The sequence below is a fragment of the Myxocyprinus asiaticus genome, chromosome 38 (genome assembly GCF_019703515.2).
Source record: "Myxocyprinus asiaticus isolate MX2 ecotype Aquarium Trade chromosome 38, UBuf_Myxa_2, whole genome shotgun sequence".
Lineage (NCBI taxonomy): Eukaryota > Metazoa > Chordata > Actinopteri > Cypriniformes > Catostomidae > Myxocyprinus > Myxocyprinus asiaticus.
The window spans coordinates 17,844,027-17,860,445 of NC_059381.1; the positions used below are offsets into that span (position 1 = coordinate 17,844,027).

Genomic DNA, 16,419 nt, shown 5'->3' on the forward strand with positions numbered 1-16,419 from the left:
GGGCATGTTGAGTCGAAGGTTGACAATACAGTCTGCAGGAGACTGAGGTTAAGACTTTTCAGCCTAATTCCCCATATAGGGTGCAACACTTCACATTAAATGGACAACCTATTAACAGACAACCAATCAAAAAGCACTTGCCTGCAAAGAAAGTGTTATAATAAATAGAAACATTTTGAAAGACCAAAGACCATAATATCTAACTGCCTATTTTTTTATTTTTTTTTACCAGGAATGTGATATGTTTTGTAATAAATTATTTTATTTTTTAATTTTTCATGTGTCTTATATGTTTCCTGCTGAAAAAATAGCTACATCTTAAACCAGCTTAAGCTGCTTCGCTGGTCTTAACTGGTTTCCCAGCATTATCAGGCTGCTCTAAGGGGTTCTGGGCACTTGTTAGCTGGTCATTGTCAGAGACTGGCTGGCTGACCAGTTAAACCAGGCGAGCACCAGTATGGCAAGACCAGCTGAAACCGACAGACTACCTTAACCCTTTAAGCTCTGAGGGCGTTTTTAAAGATTTCCTATTTCAGAAGCATACCCAAAATTACAACCTTATAACTCAACAAAAAAAAACAAAAACAAAAAAAACAAGGAGGGTCAAGTGTGTGGTATCATTTTAAAGAAAAACGTTTAATTTTTTTTTACAATATAGATTATGATAAATTCTGAGATTCTCAGCCTAAGAAACTGCTAAAAAAAATAAAATAAACTTGAGCCAAAAAGTTACTCATTTTTATAAATGTAAACATAATAATTCTAATGATGATAATAATCACTGAAATATAAATCATGGTTCGAGGTGAACGTGTTTTTGTATTATTTTATGATTTAATCACAGATGTTTAGCATATATATAAAGTGACCCTGCAGAGTTGTGCTCACAACGAACTGCTCAGTGAAAATAAAGCGAACTGAACTCAAATCATCTCCTGAGCTGAGATGGTCTGAGGTAATTTGCAGTATTCTCATAGATGATACTATTCTTGCAAAAAAACATTCAGAGTGAGAACCCTTTACATACACATGTTCCACGAGACTGCACTCCTCCGAAAAAACATTGTGTCAGTGTAATATATGTTGGTAAAGAACGTCTGGCTTTCAATGTGTTACTTAGGTTAATGTGTCATGGGTCGCAAACTCTTCATTAGGGAACTATTCTTTAGGCTATTGTTTTGATATTGGAAGTTCCATTCATAATGTTTCCCCCTTTTACCTAGTATAAAATTTCACACCGGTGTTGTCCCTTGTACTGAGTGAAACCTATAACATCGTACACCGTGGCAACCCTACTGTTCACATAAAAAAAATAAAATAAACATGGATGTCAAAGCATTTATTTTTTATTTTTTTAACAATTTGTATTGGTATTAATAATTGATATTTGATTATTGATTGGTGGTTACTCTGTAGGGGGTCTATGTCTGGTTGGACCTTAGAGCAGGCCATGAGTTTGATGTCCCTGTTGGTGCAGTGGTCAAACTCTGTGACTCTGGACATATCCAAGTCCTGGATGATGAAGGACAGATAATAGCATCCAACATGTAAGTGACATGACCAGTTAGTGAACTAAACTCTTTTCTCATTTAATCAGGAAGCATGTAGAAATTTATGTTTTTAAATCTCAGTTTTATTGGCAATATTCTTTTCTCCACATAGGAGCATCATATTGTTCTCCAGAAAGCAACAAACGTTAAGCCTATGCACCCAACCTCCATTCATGGGGTGGAAGACATGATCCGTCTCGGGGACCTGAATGAGTCTGGAATCCTCCGAAATCTCCTGATACGTTACAATGACAGGGTTATTTATGTAAACATGACCTTTTTATTTCTCTGTCAGGTATTTGATGTTAATTTTATTGCTTTTAAAATGTTATAAGACTGGGTAATTCAAGGTCCTTATCTTTCAGGTGTCTTTGTGGTTTTTACGGTGCTTATTTTGAGTCTTTTACAAATTGTCTTACTCTTTCAACAACAGCTTGTTTTGTTGCTTAGCAATAACAGCATAATAAATTATAAGCCATTTCTTTGATAAATACATTTTAAAGATTTGTTCCAGCAAGCCATGCTCACAGAGAAAAATAGATTGATCCAGTGTGAAGAGACTAAAACATTTTACATTTATTGTAGTGGCTGCTGAATCTGAAATCTGTCTTTCCATTCCAAAAAAGATAGAAATAAATGAGTGAATGATTTGTTTTGGTCTCTTAAATGGTATAGCTTTTTTGTCTGTTTTTGTTGTGTCAGGTTTCATATCAAATTGCCTCAGTGAAATATGACCTGTTGTGTTATTTCATCAATGTATCCACTTCAGCCGTTCTCACCACTAGAATACTTGATGGAAAGCAATGAGACTTTGTCATAGAGATATAAATAAATGTGTACATCAGTTCAATCAGTGGACCCAAGCAAAATCCTCTCATGGAGCTTTACGTGCCTTTTTTACATTTTCAATCCATTCAAGAACATAGGGCCATATAATTTTATAAGGGTTACCAATGCCATGTGTTCATTGCATGCATTATTTGCTGTTTGCTTACCTAACAAGGGAGCTGCCATTTTTTCACCATCTTTTATTCTTAATGCTTACCTCAGTTTGATTTGTGAATATTATTTATAACCTCTCGTGGTTAATTCATATGTTCATTTATACATTTATATGTATTCACATTAATGACATTAACACTAAACTCAGACATACACAGGATCAATCTTGGTGGCTGTGAATCCATATCAGCTTTTGCCCATCTACACCGCTGATCAGATCCACCTCAATACAAACACAAAGTTTGGAGAGATGCCTCCACACATCTTTGGCATTGCAGATAACTGCTACTTCAGTATGCAAAGAAACAACAAAGACCAGTGCTGCATCATCAGATAAATCAAAATATGTAAAGAAATAGTTTCTCCAAAAAGGAAAAATCTGTCATAGTCACCATCACAATAATAATAATTTTAAAAAAATTTAAACTTTTTCCTTTAAATGTGTGTTAATTTTACCTAAATGTAATGCACTGGTTTGAGCACATGGCTTTGTTGACTGTGTAAGTGTGTGTGTTTTCTGTGCTCTTTAGTGGTGAATCTGGAGCTGGGAAAACCGAGAGTATCAAGTTGATCTTGCAGTTCCTGGCGGTTGTCAGTGGCCAACACATCTGGACTGAGCAGCAGGATTTGGAAGCAAACCCTATTTTAGAAGGTCAGAAAGATCATCTCTAAACCTCATGACATAAATCCTAGCCTGTTTGACACTGATCCTAAGACTGCTAGTAGTATTCATTATGTTCAAGAGAATGATTCACTTTAACTTACACTGGAGGAGGGCAGTTCCAGTTCCAGATCACAACACAGTGATCTGCCCTATGATTTGTTTACACCCTCTTGATAATGTTTTATTCTTCTGCACAGTATGCTTATGAATTCATTTCCAGCACTCCAGAGCATTTCACAAACATGAGACAGCATGAGCAAGCTTAGGATTTTAAGCAACTAGGGCTGCTTATTTTTCAAAATGTGCCACCAAACTAAAACTTGTATGCTGTATGAAACTGTATGATGTTAAAACACTACTAATTGCATCAAAGCCATTTCTTTGTTAAATACATTTTCAAATATTTCATCCAGTAAACATTGCTCACAGAGAAAAATAAATTAAGTTTTTAGCATTGGCATTGATTAATGACCACATAATGTAAGGAGACCAAAACATCACTGTAGTGCTGAAACTGAAATCAGGGCCTGTCTTTCCATTCCATAACAATATTTTTTAAGTCTTTCTATTTAAGTTTTTTAACAGACATGATTCACTATGCTATGAAACATGGTTGTATGCCATTCAGAATTTAAAAGAGAATGCTTTTAAAATTCTGATTCAATTCCTGAATTTAATTTGAATTTGAATTTAGGTTGCAAACAAGATGTACAGTAGACTTGTAATTCAAATAAGGAAGTAGAATTACAATGTAATGAAATTCAAAGAAATTCATACTGCTGTAAAAGGAGTTTTTAATAATACATTTCATTTTGCAGTATGAATTACCTATAAAAATATTATCATGCAACATAATGGGGATTTCCAGAATCAATAGCTGATATTAATATTAGGCTTGGGATTGATGCCTTTTTCACGTATCGATAATCGGAAGATTTTTCCGATGATTATCGAAATATATTGAGATTTTTTCAGATATAAATAGGGCTGCTCGTTACACATTTTCTTTGTATTTCAAAAAAATTTCTCAACACAACTTTGGTAAAATATGAGCGGCGGGGTAAATTAAAGGGGGTCGCACACCGGACACGTCTGGCGCGTTCTGATATTCTAAACAGTTATTTTCTACGAAGGTACGCACACACCGCCAACGCTCAGGATCGCAACTTGCATAGTTTTCCATTACATTTCGACCCCAATCATTATCAAAGTACAAAGATTATTTACTCTAGCCATCACTGGATGATATATTGTGTATATGTATCTTTCATATAGCCTACACAATGTATTTTCAGTTACAAATATGTCGTTTTGTGGTTTGACAGCTTGAATGAAAGACTTATTCAATAATACATACAGGGAAACTGCATAATAAACGTTGCCATTACTAATCGTTCTGTTTCCGTAGTTATACCTGTTTCATACATTAGCCTGCAAACTTATCAATGTCACTTTTTTCATTCTTGAGGATGCACAAAACCTTTGTAACTTTGGATTGCCATCTGCTGTGCCACATCAGCTTGTCCTGTGTGTGATACCTGTGTCTTTCCTACCCACAACCGGCTTCAGAATTTGTTATATCACCCTCTTGTGGTCTCCCAATGCTATTACGCTAGACTGTTAAACAGACGGACAACTGAGTGAATTGGAAAGCATATAAATTAGACTTCTAATTGAAATGTCGGCTAATTTTAATATATTGATGCCTCAAAAATACAGTATATAGATAAAATAATGTGACGATCAATAGTCAATATATTGATATATTATGACATGCCTATTAATATAGTGGTAAATTCAACATCAATTCCAACTTGTAAATTGAAAATTCACGTATTCAAATCTTACATTTATGAATTTTGCCTAAACTTTTGTAATTGCATTCAATTATTTGGTGTCCCTCTTTTAATAATTGTCTAACACCATGGTAATCAGATTTTTTATTGAACTTTTCCCACAGCAGTCAGTAATGCCAAGACCATACACAATGACAACTCCAGCCGCTTTGGGAAATACATTGACATTCACTTCAGCAAGAGGGGAGCTATCGAGGGGGCAAAGATCGAGCAGTACCTGCTGGAGAAATCCAGAGTTTGCAGACAGGTGAGAGGGTGAGGAAGGTCAGATTTTTTTAGTTTTAAAAATAAAATCTAAAAAGGACATTCCTAGAATGTTGGGGTTGATTCCCAACCCCCCCCCCCCCCCCCCAAAAAAAAAGGGTTGCAGAGCAACGCACAAACAATGAAAAGTTATAGTTCGGTTATAAGACGCACTCATGGAACACTGTCAAATCAAATTAGTCGTCCACAAATAACTGTTGTATAATTTCTCATTATGCTGCGAGTCTTTCTTTTTTAATGCTATTAAGTGGTGTGATGTCAATAATGAGATTGCATTTAACTGTCTTTTTAGGCACCCAATGAGAGGAACTACCATATATTCTACTGTATGCTGGCAGGCATAAATCCTGATCAGAAGACTAAGGTCTAGGCCTGGCCACAGATTATGTTTATCTTACCATGGTGAGGGCCTGTGGTCTTATCAGTACAGACTAATGCATTCATTTTAGAATGTGCTTTTTTTCTTGTATTTTATGAAAACATATGTATAGACCATTTTGGTAAATATAAAAGGAAAAATATGCCCTGCACATTGATGTATTCCTAATGGCAGTAGAGGACCAAAGAGTGCTTGTAAATCTCTTGCATGCGTGTCTATGTGTGTCAGGGAAACTGTACTGTGTGTGAGGGAAGGGAGGATATGAAGGAGTACTCCAGAATCCTGTCAGCCATGAAGGTCTTAATATTTAATGAAACAGAAAACTGAGAGATCTCCAAACTGCTGGCTGCCATCCTGCATATGGGTAACCTGCACTATGAGGGTGAGATATGTAGCATAAAGGGGGCGTGACACAGAGGATGCCATTAATAATAACAGATGCTGTCAAGTCAGTCAGTGTGACTTCTGTGTTGCCCTTACAGCTCGAACGCTGAGGAACCTAGATACCTGTGTGTTGGTTCGCCACTCTGCTGGAGGTGAGGTAATTGTGCATGTGTGAAAAAGCCACAGCCTTAAAGGGATAGTACACCCAAAAATTCTCTCATCATTTACTCAACCTCATGCCATCCTTAATGTGTGACTTTCTGTCTTCTGCTGAACACAAACAAAGATTTTCAGAAGGATAATTCAGCACTGTAGGTCCAAACTATGCAAGTGAATGTTGTCCGAACCTTTCAAGCTCCAAAAATCACATAAAGGCAGCATAAAAGTAATCCATACGACTCCAGTGGTTTAATATATTAATATTATCACTTTAAGTGAGAAACAGATCAATATTCAATTCTTTTTTACCATAAATCTCCACTTTCCCTTTCAGAATGTGAAAGTAAAAGTGGAGATTTATAATAAAAAAGGACTTAAATATTGATCTGTTTCACACCCACACCTATTATATTTCTTCTGAAGACATAGATTTAACCACTGGAGTCATATGGATAACTTTTATGCTGCCTTTATGTGATTTTTGGAGCTTGAAAGGTCTGGTCACCATTCAAAAAACTGACTTTCTTTTGTAGAGCACAAAAAGAGATTTTAGACGGGATATTCACACTGCTTTTTCCATAAAATGAAATTAAATGTTGAAAATGTTCTCTCAAGCTCCAAAAATGACAAAAAGCACCTTTAAAGTAACATAACATTAGTAGGACATCTTGATTTTTGCTTCAGTTCAATTCCATTATAAAATTAGCATATTACTGTCTCAGAGCTTCTGTCACTAAAAGGGGGTTTGTTTCTGCTGTCTTATTAAGATTCCTTTCTCCCATTAACTCTGTGGTTCTGCATTATCTTTGCAGTTGAGGAAGGGGAGTTACAGATAAATGTAGTCATTAGTGAGGATCAGACTTTCATTCTAATGTAATAATCGTAGACACAGGCACAGCATGTCAAGTCTGTTCAGGCGTCCTGCCGGCAGCGCTCTGCTGTCAGTCATTTCTGCCTCTGTTTCCATTCCATGTTACCACTGTCCAAAATATTTGTTCCAAAGCTGCTGTTTTCACTTGGATTCAAATGACTGTGTCTCAGTGCTTTTATTATTTTAAAACCATTTGCTTTGCTTGTGTCTGCCCCCTGGTGTCACATTTTAAAACATCATAAGAATGCAAGTTTATGACTTTTAAAGACCCAATATACTGTGAAATGCTCTTCTTTCAACCCCATATGACAAAAGATTAGTGGTGGTGATTTTGATTCATCTCAGTGACTCGAGTCTTTCAAAAAGATTTGTTCAGATTCATTAATTAATTGGTTCATTGGCCATTTCTGCTAATTACACCATTTTGCCGGTAGATGGAGCCAAATGTCCGTCTTTTACGATTTAAAAAAGTTAACCCTTGTGCACTGTTTGTTTGTGAGTCACACTTGTGATGATTGCGGATCAAAAATGAAAGAAAAGCCTAAATATCTTATACTGTGCACCAAAGCACAACATTTCCATTCGTAATTCATATCCTTTTAACTGTATTGTCTTCAGTAATTTTACACTTTCGTAAATTGGGGATTTTGTGCTATAAACTTGTCTTTCACCTATTTCTCTCTTTGTTTAGTCATTCAGCAGATCCTTGTTCACAAACGAGATGACTGAGAGATTCATTCATTTTGTTCGTGAACAAGTATACCAGTACATTCATGAACGAGATGTCTCACTTATTCAGACTCAAACAACTGACTCCACTGGTATGGTAAAGGGGTGTATTCATTCAGCAGGTGAAACCAATGATATGCTCCTAAATGCTAGCACTCGTATGCTATTGGCTCGTGTTATAGTCAGTCTTTACAGGTAAAGTCACCAAAGCAATCTCGCCCTCAAACTAGAGCTCATTGGCTTCAAAAGGGAGAGACATCAGTGAACGAGAAATATGAGTAAGTGTATAGAGGTGAACAAGAACAATTCATTCACTTAAAAGATTTGTTCAAAAATACAGATTAGTTCACAAATGAAACATCAATAGAAAAGATGTTTTAGGCTGAATGTTAGAATTACCATTCGCTTGCATTGCATCTTTTTTCTATACAATGAAAGTTAATGGGGATTGAGGCTGTCATTCTGCCGACATCTCCTTTTGTGTTCCATGGAAGAAAAAAGTCATACAGGTTTAGAACAACATGAGGTTGAGTAAATACTATCCCTTTAAATAATCACTATGCAGAGTCAATATAAATATTAAGACATTACCATTCTGCTGAACATAACCTTCCTGTAATTATAAATGTTGCAGTTTATGAAAATGTAGCTTACTTACATTGTAGCTGTTATTGACCTGTCATTGACCACTTATTGGCCTGGTCAGCTGTTAATGAGCTACTGTATGCAGATCCTTTGTGCAGGTGGACACTCAGGATGTCATAGCATGCCTGACTACTAGTATACTAATCACCAGAGGAGAGATTGTGTCCACAACCTTCAGCATGGACCAGGACCTGGATATCCATGATGCTTTTGTCAAGGTGAAGTTGCTCATTATCAAATGGTTCAGCTTTGATGGTCACCTGAAGATTTGTCAAAGAAGACACCTATATCCACTAATTTGATGATTTTTGTCTTCATCAGGGAATCTATGGGAGGTTATTTGTGTGGATAGTGGATAAAGTCAATGCTGCCATCTATAGGGCTCCTTCCACAGAAAACAAGGCTGTTCGTAGATCTATTGGCCTTCTTGACATCATCAGCTTTGAGAATTTCACTATGAACAGGTGAGTTCTGATATGTAATTCCATAGAATTTGTATTTCTCTAAATTCTGGTCTGCATCAGGTAAACAATCTAATTGAAGTCTTAAAGACCCCATGAAATCACTTGACAATCAGTTTTCTTTCCCGTGTTGATGTATTTCCTGTTCAAACAGGAAGTTTGGGCAGGATATATTGAAGGGCTTGTCCCCTTTTTTTTTTTAAATAGCCAATAGGCTTTAATTATGTCACTACTATATTATTATTTGCTACTTGCTGGTTGGTTGCTGGTGGATATTGGGGGAGGGACATTCTCATTCTAGAGAGCATTTGAATCTGAATCATCAATACTTTTTATCCATTTTCCCAGAAAAGACTGTACATTTTAAATGTGTATATCTGCTAAAGGCTAATTTTGTACACTAGCATATACACTATATTGCCAAAAGTATTCGCTCACCCATCCAAATAATTGAATTCAGGTGTTCCAATCACTTCCATGGCCACAGGTGTATAAAATGAAGCACCTAGGCATGCAGACTGCTTCTACAAACATTTGTGAAAGAATGGGCCGCTCTCAGGAGCTCAGTGAATTCCAGCGTGGTACTGTGATAGGATGCCACCTGTGCAACAAGTCCAGTCGTGAAATTTCTAAATATTCCACAGTCAACTGTCAGTGGTATTATAACAAAGTGGAAGCGATTGGGAATTACAGCAACTCAGCCACGAAGTGGTAGGCCACGTAAAATGACAGAGCGGGGTCAGCGGATGCTGAGGCGCATAGTGCGCAGAGGTCGCCAACTTTCTGCAGAGTCAATCGCTACAGACCTCCAGAGTTCATGTGGCCTTCAGATTAGCTCAAGAACAGTGCGTAGAGAGCTTCATGGAATGGGTTTCCATGGCCGAGCAGCTGCATCCAAGCCATACATCACCAAGTGCAATGCAAAGCATCGGATGCAGTGGTGATGCACTGGACTCTAGAGCAGTGGAGACGCGTTCTCTGGAGTGACGAATCATGCTTCTCCATCTGGCAATCTGATGGACGAGTCTGGGTTTGGCGGTTGCCAGGAGAACGGTACTTGTCTGACTGCATTGTGCCAACTGTGAAGTTTGGTGGAGGGGGGATTATGGTGTGGGGTTGTATTTCAGGAGCTGGGCTTGGCCCCTTAGTTCCAGTGAAAGGAACTCTGAATGCTTCAGCATACCAAGAGATTTTGGACAATTCCATGCTCCCAACTTTGTGGGAACAGTTTGGGGATGGTCCCTTCCTGTTCCAACATGACTGCGCACCAGTGCACAAAGCAAGGTCCATAAAGACATGGATGAGCGAGTTTGGTGTGGAAGAACTTGACTGGCCTGCACAGAGTCCTTACCTCAACCCGATAGAGCACCTTTGGGATGAATTAGAGCGAAGACTGCGAGCCAGGCCTTCTCGTCCAACATCAGTGTCTGACCTCACAAATGCGCTTCTGGAAGAATGGTCAAAAATTCCCATAAACACACTCCTAAACCTTGTGGAAAGCCTTCCCAGAAGAGTTGAAGCTGTTATAGCTGCAAAGGGTGAGCCGACGTCATATTAAACCCTATGGATTAAGAATGGGATGTCACTTAAGTTCATATGCGTCTAAAGGCAGATGAGCGAATACTTTTGGCAATATAGTGTATATTTAAAGCAAATAGACATTGACTAAAAGCTCCAAATTTGATTTTATGATAAATTTAACCTCATAAGACCAGAGCGTGACTGCTGTGTGCATTTTCCATTTCCCTTTTTGATTTGTAACTAGTAGCCCCAAAGAAACATGAAAAAAAAAAAAAAACAGTTTTCCTAAAAATGTATGTCCACATGTGTGGACAGTGGGGAGTTGTGAAATTTTAAATAATACTACGCTACAGAAAGTCAGATTTTTTTTTTTTTTATTATTATTAAATTGTTTATTATGTTTCCAGGAGTGTTGGTTATTCATGTTTTTGAGATGTTACAGACATTACATCAGAAATTAGCATAAATAATTCTATTAAAAGTAATGGCCAGCATCATGCAAACACTGCCAACCATGTTTAAATAACATATTGCTTGAAAAATTCTGAATCTATGTACTGATTACTATTGCCCCATGTCTGTCAAACATGTTGAGTGGTCCATACATCATCTGCAGCCTGAAACTAAACTTTTGACTGAATGTTAGGAGTAAATTCACTTGGCTGCATAGGAAAGCTATAGGATGGTCCCTTGCTCCCTTGCTCCCTTGCTCCCTAATTAGGGAATGACTTAACCTTCAGTGTGCTGCCTTTCTGCACTGGTCTCAGAATAGTTTGAAATGCACCTTATTTTCATCCTAATTCCGTATACATCCTCTGAAAGCAACATTTTCCAGCTTTTGAATGCATCCATTGATGCACAATGTAATAATGCACAGTAAATATAGAATATTAAAGGAAAATGAGCCTATAGTTAATGCACATGGTCATTGTGTTAAACAGCATGCTGTTTTGCAATAAATCGATTAAAAAAAAGAAAGTAAAATGGCATATCAGATGAAACCAGACACTCTAATCTACTTTTGTGACTCAAACATGTTTTAATGTAAAAATGTATTGAGGTTTCTTACCAGATTTTGTGGCTGTTTCTTTCAAAGACAAACTCAGCTGTGATCGGCGCCATGTTCTTTTGTCGCATCACTCTATGTGTCTAAAGTTGAACCCTTTTATGACAGTCTAGAGTCTCCTGAACTGAAATTAGTCTGTTTAAATTCAAATAAATTATGTATAGCCTATAGCGAAGCCAAAACATAACGTCCACACATGTGGACGTGGGGTCTCAGGAGGTTAAGAGTTGGCTAATTGTTAAAGGGATTTTCTGAACAGCCAGTTGGAATTCATGGAAATCATTCAACTTTTTAAGACTTTAGTTTTGTCTTTACTAATCTTGTGCATTCCTGCTGTAGTTTTGAGCAGCTGTGCATCAACTTTCAACACATCGAGTTCACCAACAACCAGGATGCCTTGGACATGATTGCAATCAAACCTTTAAATATCATTTCCCTGATTGATGAGTAGAGCAAGTTTCCAAAGGTAAAATGAAGGAAGCGGCTTGCCAGATTTGAAGAATGGGTGATTTTGAATTTCATTTTGGCACACTATGAGGCAAGAGTCAACTGTCTTGACTTAGCAGTTTGCTGGACTATAGATGGTATATGGATTATAAAATGGATAGTAATGCAGGTTTCAGTAGAATTCTGCCCTTGCACGTGGTTGATTCTCAGCCCTCTCATTAAGCTTGCATTGTAATTTGTTGTTGAGACCATGAAGGCTGTTTTTAGGGTGTTATGATGTATTAGTTAAAACTCAGGGCTAGTAATCGGAAGGTTGTTGGTTAGTTTTCCACAGCTGTCATGACTATTGTGTCCTAGAGCAAAGCACTTAACAAGGTTGATTCTTTCATAAAAATCTTTAAAAAAACAATTGACTGACTTATAAAATCTTTTTAAACAGTTGCTTTTGTTGCATTGTACTTTTTTATCTATTTAATGGAGGATGTCTGCATGCCATGTTGCATGTACATGACTTGTTTTTGTGTTTCTTAGGGAACAGATGCTACCATGCTGAACAAGCTAAACTCCCAGCACAAAATAAATACCAATACATGCCCCCCCTAAGCACTGTCACAAGACCCAGTTTGGCATTCAGCACTTTGCTGGCATGGTGCACTATGAAACTAAAGGTACACATTACTAGCTCAAGATGTTTTTATCCCCTTAAACACTGTACTTCCAAAAACGTCTCAAAGCGGAATAATATTGTTAACAATGTCAAATATGAGAAATAAAATTAATTGTAACAATGCTTATGCTGAAATTACACATATATCATTTATATGCAACCACCATTTTTCTATGTATAATGCAGTGGAACTCCCATGCTGAAAAAAAAAATAGCTTAAAGCAGTTCTCTGGTCTTAGCTGGTTTAAGCTGATCTCTTAGCCTGACCAAGTTGATGCTCATCAGGTCTTCCAGCTTTCCCAGCTGAAAATTGCCCAAAACCCTTCTAAAACCATCCAACAGCACAGCCGACCAGGCTGGGAGAGCAGCCAAGACCAGCAAATTAGTTTAGGCTGGTTTAAGCAAGTCAAGTCATTTTTATTTGTATAGCACCTTTCACAACACACATCATTTCAAAGCAGCTTTACAAAAAATCATGCATTAACAAAAAATGAAACTGCAATATATATAATGTCTTAGAGTCATCATTGTGTAGTTTGATAAAATACGATTGTGAATTGTGTTTAAAAATAAGTAATTAAATAATAATTGTATTTAGAGCCCCAGTGAGCAAGCCGAAGGCGACTGTGGCAGTGAACACAAAACTCCATAAGATGTTGGTTAATGGAGAAAAATAACCTTGGGAGAAACCAGACACACTGTGGGGGCCAGTTCCCCTCTGGCTAAACAGCATGAAAATAATGCCATTATTACTTATGTATATTGCAAGTCATGGTTTAAAATTATTCAGCTAAGTAAGTGTTAAGGGTCAGTGTTTAAACAAAGATTTTGTATGAACTGTACGATTAAGCAGTTTTTTTCTGTTCTATTCTGATCTATTATGTGCATTCTTATGTGAATATTGTCATAAAAAATGTTAATGAAACTACAGTATTTTTATATTTTCAAGAAGTTAACATGAAAGTTATTGGTCCCCTGTTGGTTCATTGGTCAGGTTTCCTGGAAAAAAAACAGAGACAGCCTCCAGAGTGACATCATCCAGCTGGTACACTCTTCTAAAAACAAGTTCATCAAGCAGATCTTCCAAGCTGATGTTGCTATGGTGATGCCCTTTTCCAATACTGAATCCATATTTGCTCAGCATTAATATGCTCGTGACATGCCAGTGAGGCCATGGATCTCTGAGGGCCAAATGCTAGTCATGCAGCTTTATGTCAGGGTTGCATATTAAAAGCAAAGTCGTGACTTGTGTTAGCATAATTGCCCTTGGAAAAATACACTGTGAATGAGAGGGCACTTCTAGAGAAGTGACTGGCTAACACTGTCTAGCTCACAGGACTGGGCAAAATTCAAAATTTAAAAATAGGCATCGTTTCAATTCATGAATTGGAGTTTTAATTTAATTTGTCACACCCCACAGGATGTTAAATTGAAATGGCAGGTAGAAGAATTTACCGAATTACAATTCAAAGAAATTTAACAGTCACACAATAGAGGAATTTCATTTGTCCAATACAACTTTTGTAACTAAACGTATATCAATGCATCATACATTTTGAACTGTACATATTGAAATGGAAAAAACAGAATTTAGAAATTTGAAATTTTCTGCGGCTTGTGTCCTACACACCTATCTTAGGTGTGCAAGGTTAGTTGTTCATTGAACTGTACACATTAAGACTTGGCAGTGTGATACTGCAAATTTGATCTGTTAACGCTTCACAGTTCATGACAAATTGCCATGTTCTTCATTTGTAAGTCGCTTCGGATAAAAGCGTCTGCTAAATGAATAAATGTAAATGTACATTTTTAACCAATTATTCCTATTATTTAGGGCTGCCAGCCAGTTAAAAACATTTATTTAATTAATCATATGAGGATTAATTATTTGAATTAATTGAAATTAATCGCATATATAAATATTGGCTGAAAAAGTAAATATACAGTATATAATAAATAGAATAATTCAGATAATTCAAAGACATTACATTACTGTGGCAGACACAAAAAGTGACTTTAGAAGTTCATATATTGTTTGTTAAATTTCTATATCATTGAACATAAGCCTTTCACTGGTCTAAAGGCCACAGCAATCCATTTTGCAATTGAGTTTGTCAATCTGAGGTTAATATATATATATATATATATATATATATATATATATATATATATATATATATATATATATATATAATGTAAATAGAAATTGCCCTAGGTGGTATTTCAAACATGAATTATTAATATCTAATATCTTGTGTTTCTAAAAATACCTTAAATGTTCTGTGTATGATAACATAGTTATGGGTAATTATTAATTAATACTGAAAAATGAAATATATTATTAAAAACATCATTTACAGCAAGTTCTTTGAAATTCATTCCATTTTAATTCCTTAAAGAAATATTCTGGGCTCAATACAAGTTAAGCTCAATCGACAGCATTTGTGGCATAATATTGATTATAGCAAAAAATCATTTTGACTTGCCCCTCCTTTTCTTTAAAAAAAAAGAAAAGAAAAAAATCTGGGTTCCAGTGAGAGACTTACAATGGAAGTAAATGGGGCCAATTCGTAAATGTTAAAATATGCACTATTTTAGTATAGCCACAAAACATAAACAATATGCATGTTAACATGATTTTAGTGTGATAAAATTGCTTGATAATCTTTTCTGTGTAAAGTTATAGCCAATGCATATGATGATGTAACCCTAATTTGACCCCTAATAAGAATTAATATAAGTGCTTTTATAAAATTATAAGCTTCACATTTCTGTCTTTAAACCCTCAAAAAATTGGCCGCATTCACTTCCATTGTAAGTGCCTCACTGTAACTTTGATTTTTGCTTCTTTTTTTTTTTTTTTTAAGAAAAGGACAGAGTCAAAATTATTGTTTATAATCGACATTATGCCACAAATGCTGTTGATTGAGCTTAACTTGTATTGAACACCTAATATTCAAATTTCAGTTCTGCATTCTGTTTGCTACTTCGAATTCAGTTCAAATTCATTGAATTTAAAAGGCATTCTGAAATCAGTTCTGAATGGTGCACAACCCTGCTGGCTAGCACGGTTTCTTTTTCTCACTCTCTCTGTGATGATATCAGCCCTAATCGCTCTTGGCTGATTCTTAGCAGACTTGGTTAACACAAATCAATTCTCTCTCTCTTTTTCCCATCCTCCATTAATCTTCCAATCCCTTAATCTTTTACCTTATTTCTGGCCTCAGTTTCTTTGTGGCTGTTTGGAGCCCACTTCATCCCTTCAGAAGGTAATCAGTGGTGATCACCATAATGGTTTTGTGTCCATATTGAACTCCATCAACACACATATTCTCTATAGTTCCTCACTTAAACTCATTTTAAGATTTAGGGGTGGGGCTATCTGAAATAGATTATCACAATAATTGACTAGAGAAAAATTCACTCAAAAAGTGGTATCTTGGCGGTCTTGAGGCTATGATTAGGAAGAAACTGATATATTAAAAGAATAGTTCACCAAAAAATGACAATTCTGTCATAATTTACTAATTCACACTCACGTTGTTCTAAACCCATACTACTTTTTCTTATGTGGAACCGAAAAAGAGATCTGGTCCGTCTTTTCAATACAGTGGCAGTTGATGGTGCTTAAAGCTTAAAATGGAGCCAAAATTATCATAAAATTAGTTATGCTGCTTGTCATATTCCAAGTCTTCTGAAGATCTGGATGAACATGAGTGCATGAGAGTGCTTGTTAAGTGGCACAATTGTTCAT

General features: G+C 36.3%; 1 protein-coding gene across 1 annotated transcript in view; it reads left to right on the plus strand.

Moving 5' to 3' along the window:
- The window catches only part of myo7ab (myosin VIIAb), a 57,150-nt gene that overhangs the window by 19,985 nt on the left and 20,746 nt on the right, over positions 1 to 16,419 (plus strand). Inside the window, 16 exon segments of the mRNA XM_051676999.1 lie at positions 1,417 to 1,551; positions 1,663 to 1,815; positions 2,701 to 2,881; positions 3,079 to 3,204; positions 5,177 to 5,319; positions 5,629 to 5,695; positions 5,698 to 5,738; positions 5,944 to 6,097; positions 6,198 to 6,270; positions 8,589 to 8,721; positions 8,825 to 8,967; positions 11,891 to 12,017; positions 12,530 to 12,586; positions 12,588 to 12,666; positions 13,660 to 13,670; positions 13,672 to 13,767. Coding sequence (XP_051532959.1) covers positions 1,417 to 1,551; positions 1,663 to 1,815; positions 2,701 to 2,881; positions 3,079 to 3,204; positions 5,177 to 5,319; positions 5,629 to 5,695; positions 5,698 to 5,738; positions 5,944 to 6,097; positions 6,198 to 6,270; positions 8,589 to 8,721; positions 8,825 to 8,967; positions 11,891 to 12,017; positions 12,530 to 12,586; positions 12,588 to 12,666; positions 13,660 to 13,670; positions 13,672 to 13,767 — 1,719 coding nt within the window.